Source organism: Artemia franciscana, chromosome 2, assembly GCF_032884065.1.
Source record: "Artemia franciscana chromosome 2, ASM3288406v1, whole genome shotgun sequence".
Taxonomy (NCBI): Eukaryota; Metazoa; Arthropoda; class Branchiopoda; order Anostraca; family Artemiidae; genus Artemia; species Artemia franciscana.
This window is the reverse complement of record NC_088864.1, coordinates 58,174,239-58,182,599: the sequence shown is the minus strand read 5'-3', so window position 1 is coordinate 58,182,599 and position 8,361 is coordinate 58,174,239. Positions and strand designations below refer to the sequence as shown.

At 36.4% G+C, this 8,361-nt stretch overlaps 1 protein-coding gene across 1 annotated transcript; it reads left to right on the top strand.

The window, feature by feature from the left end:
* Positions 1-1,811: 1,811 nt before the first annotated feature.
* LOC136043840 (iron-sulfur clusters transporter ABCB7, mitochondrial-like) lies at positions 1,812-7,331 on the top strand. The gene is made up of 3 exons (XM_065728777.1): positions 1,812-1,976; positions 3,581-3,712; positions 5,754-7,331. Exons 1-3 carry the CDS (start codon positions 1,923-1,925, stop codon positions 5,964-5,966), a joined length of 399 nt encoding a protein of 132 aa, XP_065584849.1. The 5' UTR covers positions 1,812-1,922; the 3' UTR covers positions 5,967-7,331.
* Positions 7,332-8,361: the final 1,030 nt, after the last annotated feature.

The window sequence follows — 8,361 nt, the reverse complement described above, 5'->3', positions numbered from 1 at the left end:
GTTAAAAAGACTAAGTCACTAAGGCTAGGAATAAAAGGTGACGTTGGGTAACGAAAAAATTGATCAGGTGGACAGCTTCACTTACGTTGGTAGTATCATTAGTAAAAACTGTGGGAGCTGTGAAGATGTTAAAAATAGAATAGCGAAGGCTAAGGGTGATTTCACAGTTAATAAAAAATTTGGAAGAATAGGAAGATAAGTCTGCAAACCAAGATTAGAATTTTGGGAGCTACAGTGATGACAATGGTCAAATATGGCTGTGAAGCGCGGGCGCTCCGAAAAGCGGATGAAAATTTGCTAGATGTTTTCGAGAGAAATTGCTTGCGGATTTTTCTGGGTACTCGGATGACTGATCATATTTCAAACAGTAGGCTGTACGATGTGTGTTGTCCAATTCCACTTTTTGGAGCTATAATGACAGAAAGGTTTAGATGCCTAGGGCATGTTTTGCGGATGAAGGAAGACGGATTGCCGAAGATTGTCCTTTTTGGCCAAGCGTCTTAGGGCTAAACGGAGAGAAGGTTGTCCGCGGTTGGGATGGGAGGATGTTATAAAGAGAGATTTAATGGAGGTGGAACTTCCTGGGAGGGTGTAAAGAGGGAAGCTTTGGATAGATTGGGGTGGAGGAGGAGCGTGTGTAGCTGTGTAGGCCTCAGGCGGCTTGGTGCTGCAGTGAGTTGTTAGTAGCAGTAGTAATAAGTTGTACTTCAGAACCAAATTTTTTGACGTTTTCCTAAAGTGCTTAAATGACTCTTAATATACTCTTTAACAACAATGATTTATATCCCAAATTGAAAAATTGTTTCGGGTGGTTAAAACTTAATAGTTTTTTGTAAAGCCAGTCTGTGTAATTTCCTATTAATACTTGCTTTTTAGATAATAATATACAGTGTAGTTGAACATAAGTATAAAAACTAACATAAAAATTGTGTTCTTTCTAATCAAACAAGCGATACATTTTCTGGTGAAAAGTGGGATAGGCTCACTTTAACACTAAACCCTCCTCCTCCCTCTACCCAATTACAATTTTATTCTTTATTCCTGCTCCCCGAAAGCGAAAGAAAACTGAAAACCTAGGGAGTGAGAAAAGGGATTAAAACTGAGGCCTAATTGCGTTTTGTTTAACTAGCACTTTTCAAACAACTTCATTTGTGAAATAGGGATGATTCATGTGTATAGATTCGTATTTAGATACATTTTTTATCAAGTTTCAATTGTTTTTTATTTTTTATTTATTACGAGTGAAGTCGTGTTCAAATTTTATCAGGATTCAAACATTTTTATTTTGATCAAAATTCAAAGATGCTACTGAAGACAATATCCCACCCTCTTTTTTACATTTTCAAAGTAAGTATGCCCGAGCATAGTGTAAGATCCATATTTTATGTGCAATTTTGAGCTAAGTTCTAATTACCCTCCCCTCCTTCCCTAAAAAAGAAATAAAAACAAATCTTTGCAAGGGATTTTCCCCGAACAAAATTTTTGTAGTTCTTCTTACTGTTTTTCAACTTTACTGTTCTGGTCAACTCTGTTTTTCATTATTATTCTTAAATAAGAGAAACCCACCTCCACTCCTCTCAGTGACGACAATGTCAATGTCAATCTGTTATTGTAATCGGACAGTAATAAGAACAGCAATATAAGTTGTGATTCATTTATTGTCCCCATTTATTAGTAGAATGGATTCCTCTTTATATTGCAAATAATCTAGCTTTATTGCAATTTAATTTCTGTTCTATTCCTCATTTTATCACTTTTCATTTTTTTTTTATTTTTATGTTTTGTTATTTTGTTTTATCAATGCTATTATTTGTTGTCTTTATCAATTTTAGGACACGGTGCTTTTTCACAATACTATTTATTATAACTTGGCTTATGGTAACTTCAAAGCATCGCCCGAGGAAGTTTTTGCTGCTGCCCGTATGGCGGGTATTCATGACTCAGTCATTTCATGGCCAAAAGGATACGATACTGAGGTGAATTTTCTGTTAAATAGGATTTACAATCCCCTAAAGTTTGTTCTCTGCGTTATCGTGCGCTTTAAATATCCCCTGAGAATGTTTTTGGAAAATTTACAGTGCTTGGATTCCGCACAAAACTTTATCTTAACTAAAACAAGCACATTAAGTTCGACGTTTCTCAAAATGTCATCATGGTATTAAGGGTGCCCAGTTGTTATTTTAGGAACTAGAGGAGAGGGGCACGTGACCTGAGTGCCTTGGAAAGGGATTGCTTATTATACGCTTGTATTTTTAATATACAACATTTTCGGACATTTTTTTTAAGACAATAACATTTTCCAACACAATCAAACATTGTATCGCCTCTTTTTTCTCCTTTTTCGTTTTTGTGTTCATGCTTGTCTTTTAGCGGAATTCGATTATAACACTCAGTTGGTTTCTCTTCTATTTTTCTTTGTTTTACTCTTTATGTTTTGAATACATAAACAAAACTGTGTTGCCCGTACAATTTTCGTTTTATTATGTATATTTATGGTTGGAAAAATGATATGACGTTTATGTTTAGATAGTTAGAAATAGCTCAGGAGACTACGTTTAAATCCTGATTAGGGGGTGGGACAGGACACAAATTTGAAGCAATATAAAAATGGCCAAAATACCAAGATAAATGAAGAATTTGTAGGAATAAATCTCGTAATTCAAAGTCTCCAGGCTGAGAAAGCCTGGAAGTCTGCAGGAAGTGAGAAAGCTGAGATAGTCTCCACCTGCGTAACATGACGTTTATGTTTGGATAGTTAGAAATAGTTCAGGTGATTACGTTTAAATCCTGATTCGGGGGGTGGGACAGGGCACAAATTTGAAGTAATATAAAAATGGCCAAAATACCAAGATAAATGAAGAATTTATAGGAAAAAATCTCGTAATTCAAAGTTTCCAGGCTGAGAAAACCTGGAAGTCTGCAGGAAGTGAGAAAGCTGATAAGGTCTCCAGCCTGCGTGACATGACGTTTATGTTTGGATAGTTAGAAATATTTCTGGAGATTACGTTTAAATCCTGATTGGGGGGTGGGACTAGGCACAAATTAGGAGTAATATAAAAATGGCCAAAATACCAAGATAAATGAAGAATTTGTAGGAAAAAATATCGTAATTCTAAGTCTCAGGCTGAGAAAGCCTGGAAGTCTCCAGGAAGTGGGAAAGCTGAGAAAGTCTCCAGCCTGTGTGGCGGAATTTTTCTTCACTTATGTCAATTTTTTAGCTTGCCATGGATGATTATGGAGATTGTGTCTCAAGCCTTGATTATTATGGTTAAAATTTGGCTGAGAAGGAAAATCCAAAACTCTTGAATTTGTTTACGATTATAGTCATTTAGTTTACGAATTTACGAAATAGAGAATACCTCCATCTACCGTCAATTGCCAAAGCTGCAGCAAGTAGGGAAGAATCACTTGAGTAGTTGCATCTTTCACATACCGGTATCTTTAAAAGAAAACTTATGCGCACGGTATCCAACTACTTTTTAGGAGATTATTCCACTTTGCACGTAGCTTATGGCTTATAATGTCTTGTGCGTGCAGTCAGGATAATGAAATTTTAGTGTCTCATATGGATTTTATGCAGGTGGGAGAAAGAGGACTCAAGCTGTCTGGTGGAGAAAAGCAGCGGGTTTCAATTGCAAGAGCTATTTTGAAGAGTTCTCCAATTCTCATTTTTGACGAAGCTACCTCCTCATTGGATTCGATTACAGAAAATGTAAGTTAAATGCCGAGTAGTTAAAGCAAGCATATAGGCGTATGTCTCTTCCATCCTTTTGAGAGTTAACTCCTGTTCTATGCAAATTAACTCACTTTTTTTGCAAGTATATATCACTGCTATTTTTTTCAGTTTGTGTGTGTGTGTGTGTGTGTGTGTGCGTGCTGGGGGGGGGGGAGAAGAACTTGTTTAGATTGAGTCAAATTATGAATCACCTTGAGCGACAAAATTAACCTACAGACTAAAGACGTTGTAAAAAACTGTTGACTTAGCTTTTGTTGTGTTTTTTAAATGGATATGCTCTGTTGAGCATGGTATGTATCCAACATTTTGATTCAGGGATTGAAAGGCGGGGGCTGAGGTATACATTTCAAACTGAAATATTTGTTGAGGGATTTTACATTACTGTTTCTTATTTGAGATCGTAGGAAGCTGAAAAAAAATAAATCTTGTAGTGCTTCTTCTGGTCTTGTAACTAAATAATCTTCGTGGTCCTGGCCCAGATCTTGACCGGAAATGTGTGTTCTTTAACAGCTTTGATAGCTCGGGTTTTCAATGCCTTTCTTAAATAACCCTAACTAAAAGGGCGTCATCACTTCGCTAGCTGCAGCTCTTGAACTTGGGGAAACAGAACTCGAAGAAGTCAGCGAATTCAAGTATCTAGATAGTTCACTACCTCAATACGGCAGCTGTGCTACAGAGATTGTCCTTCGAATTGCGTATGCAGGTGCAGCGCTCTTCCGTTTAAATAAATTAAAAACTTTACTCAAGACAAATTTTTTAAAGAGAAGTAAAGAGCTACATCAAGCCAAGAGTGGGCAAAAATAAATTCAAATAGTCTTCCAAGCGTAAAACTACCACAAATCACTATCAACAAATAAGTGAAACTCAAAAAGAACAGAAATTACTATAAATAGCCGAGTCAAACTCAAAACAAAATAAAAAATTAACATAAGTAGGGTTGACAACCCCTATGCCTTCTCAAGACGAACAATTTGCGCTTTACTGAAAAAAAAAACAAAAAACTAACAACAAACAAAATGACCATGGATTGTCAGTTAAATTGACATATACTGACATTTTAAGGTTTTGATAATTTTTATTTTATGAAAGTAAGAAAGGTGAAAACATTTCAAACGTATTTTCTATTCATTAAAGCGCAAATATTGCCCTTCAATCACTTTTGACTAATAAAAAGGGTAATAGCCCTTTCAATTTCCCATTAAATGAGCATTTTTGAAGTTTCTATGACAAAAAATGGCCATCTCAAAATTTCCATCAGATGCATTACGGGGAAATACGAGGTTTAGAGAGGTGGGGTTATAAACCCTCCGATCGTTCTGAATGCTAAAAAGGGCACTAGAACTTCTGATTAACAATCCAACGAGCCCCCTCTATAGTTTATACGATCACCCTTCACGTATATACCTTATATGCCCTCAGGGCATAGCTCAGCTTGCTCCAAGGGCGCGGGGGTTGTCTCAAAGACATAATTTTCTGTTATTTCAATTATGTTGAACAAAATGGCTGTCTCAAAATTTTGAATGGATGTGTTTGGGTGTATATATATATACGACTTACGCGCGCGGGGGGGCTTGGGGGGGGGGGGCGCGAAGCGCCCCCACCAACTAGGTGTTGGGGTGGCGCGAAGCGCCACCCCAACAGCTAGTATATATATATATATATATATATATATATATATATATATTAAGGGACCCGAGGAAAAGGAGTAAGGATCTGTTTCTAGCCTTGCATTACCTGTTAAATTGACAAATGAATCAAACCTGACTGTGAAGTAAGTTAAAACTATTGTCTTCCCACAGGTATCAGCCAAGCCTTATTGAAGTCGCCCTTTTTTCTACTTAACTCACATGCGTTTGTCAATATAATATTCTCTCCAAGCATTGTGTTGCCCTAAAATAAAGTGAAGAAGCCTATATTTTTAGTATGAACCAAGAACTGGACTAAGTTTGATGCATTATTATGCAGCTTCAAAGGGTTTCTAAAAAATCCTAACTTATCCTTTCTACCTGTTTTTTAGACAATAATGGACGCCTTGAAAGTGGCCACATCAGGTCGTACTTCCATCTGCATTGCTCATAGACTCTCTACTGTCGTTGATGCTGATGAGATACTTGTATTAGATAAAGGCCATCTTGCAGAAAAAGGAAATCATAGAGAACTGTTAAGCAGACCGGATAGTGTTTATAGGAAACTATGGAATGCTCAACACCAAGCCGCCCTTTCTTCTTAGGTGTCCATGGGAAAAAATATGGAAATTTTGTTTTTTGGTTGATAACTATGGCATAGGTGCCTCTGGTTGGTGGTAAATGGCTTCTGCAGAGAGTATAGGAAACTGATGAGACGGGAATTTATACGAGTTTATGATATAATACGAGTTTAATAGGAATCAAGAACTGGTGCTGGCCCCACAGCGCAGTGTTACTTGACAGAGTTAGAAGTATTAAAAAGAAGCTCAATATTAAAATTAAGCGGCTTTTCCGGCTTATCAACTGTTTTACTGGCTATAAAATTGTCAGACGTAGGTTAGTAAGCCGAAAAAAAGAGCTATAATTTCATTTTGTTTTTTTATGAATTTCTTGGACTACGCCACATGGTGTTCTTTTTTCCTTAGTTTCTAATCTTCTATCAGACTCCTATACTTTTTTTGCTGAAGTTAAGGTGGCTGTGATTTGTGGCAAGTGGCTATTGCAGCGAGTATGGGAAACTGATGGGATGGCAAATTCAGTTATTTTAAATGGATTTATTAGGAACTAAAAACTACTGGTATCGCTCAAACCTCAGTAATACTTGACCGAATTAGAAATCTTCAAAATTTTGCTTGTTTTGATTTATGAACATTCGGGTTCCAATTCAAGACATAATTTTATTTGAATCTAACCTTTAATTTCCTAAAATTAAGCAGCTTTTCTTGTTTTTACCTGTCTATTTTATAAATTTTCACTTTGTATAAATTATCATTTATTGCATAAATCGGATTACAAAATGGTGAGGCATAGGGATTGCCTCACGTGTAGCCTTTTGCCTCACAGTAGGATTCTTTTATTTTCGGCTCAGTATAAAGCAAACTTGACAAAAAACAAGCAACGAAAATACATTTTTTAGGCGAAGAGCTTCAAAATCTAAGTTTGTATCATGCTCCTGTGCTCTTCATGGCGGCCTAGGTGGCTGTGGTTAGTGGTAAGTGGCTATTGGTTGTGAAAAATGGCTGCTGTAATTACTAGGTGGTATTGTTGGATGCTTCAAGGATAATAAAATTATTTTAAGCCGTATTGTAAGAGCAGAAAACTATTTTAGATATAACTGTGGCTTTAAATAAAAGTTTCTGCGTTGGAACTCAGAAGAGTACATCTTTTGTCAAAGATTTAATTGTAGATGATAAGCGTGTCGATGGTTCTTTAGATGTTTAAAGTGCTATTTGTCAGCGACGTAGTTTATAGTTGAGCCTAGTTGATTCTATGAAGTTATATGCTTTGAAATACGTGCGTAGATCTGAAAAAAAGAGTTGTTTTTATAGTTCAGTTTGACGGGTTCAAGATGTTTTGTTCTAGATGCACTATAAGATTATTTTTTTGATTAAAAATTATTTATGTATAAACCGTTTGCTTGTTTTTATAGGAATGTTGAATCGATTTGACTGGCCATAAGATTGTCTTTTTGTGTGTGCTAAAAATGGGCTAAACATCAATACTGGTTCCCATTTATAGTTTGTTTCAAAATAGTATGGAATTGACAATCCTTATCTTACTTTATCTTTGACTACTCATCCCTTGAAATCAGATGGCAAAAGAATATCATTGATCATCTGATCATTTGATCATGTTGGAGTTGCCACAAGACTCACCTTTTTGTACGTTTTTTTTAAAAAAATATGTTTTTAAACTTTTTGTTACTAGGGCTGTTTTGAGTCAGACATATTCATTGACATACTCTGCATAGAACTAAGAAGCACAAAAAATAACCTGTTTCCATGGTACGTAAAAATTGCACTAACACAAACTACAATTACTGTATGCTGTTAAAAAGACTAATGAAAAAGTGAATAAAAGTATGCTGATAGCGCGTTGTATGGCAATAAACTGGTTCCAACTTGTTCTGTCCTCTAATAAATGTGTCCGGGGGAGAATACACCTGTGCTTTGAGCTTTCTTTAGAATGAATTATCCAAATTTGATTAGAAGATTTTGACGGCGTTTGTGGAGGGACTTAAGTCCCAGTAATGGTGCAGCAAACATCTACCCCTTTTGCACGTGCAATAACAATTCTTTACGGTTTTTTGCATTCTGGATAGTAGACGGCAGCCAAAATAAGTCAGGAGAAACACCCGGCATAGTCCTTTAGGCTTTGTATAAACCCACAAGGACTCATGGGCGGGGTCTTCAAGTTGGGGCAGGAACTTTTGGGGAATGTTGTTTCTGCAGAATATTGCTACGCCACCGTCATTACGACTTAGGTTTTTGTCTTGCCGTGTGATTTTCCTAGTGGTAGAACCTGAAATAGCATAAGTTTGTTCAGTATCGTTCCAGTATTCTGTAATAGCAACAACTAACATTCTATTCTGACGCAAGACTTTTTCCAGTTAATCCATATTGTTCGAGAGTGACTGGGTGTTGCTGAGTAATAGATTCG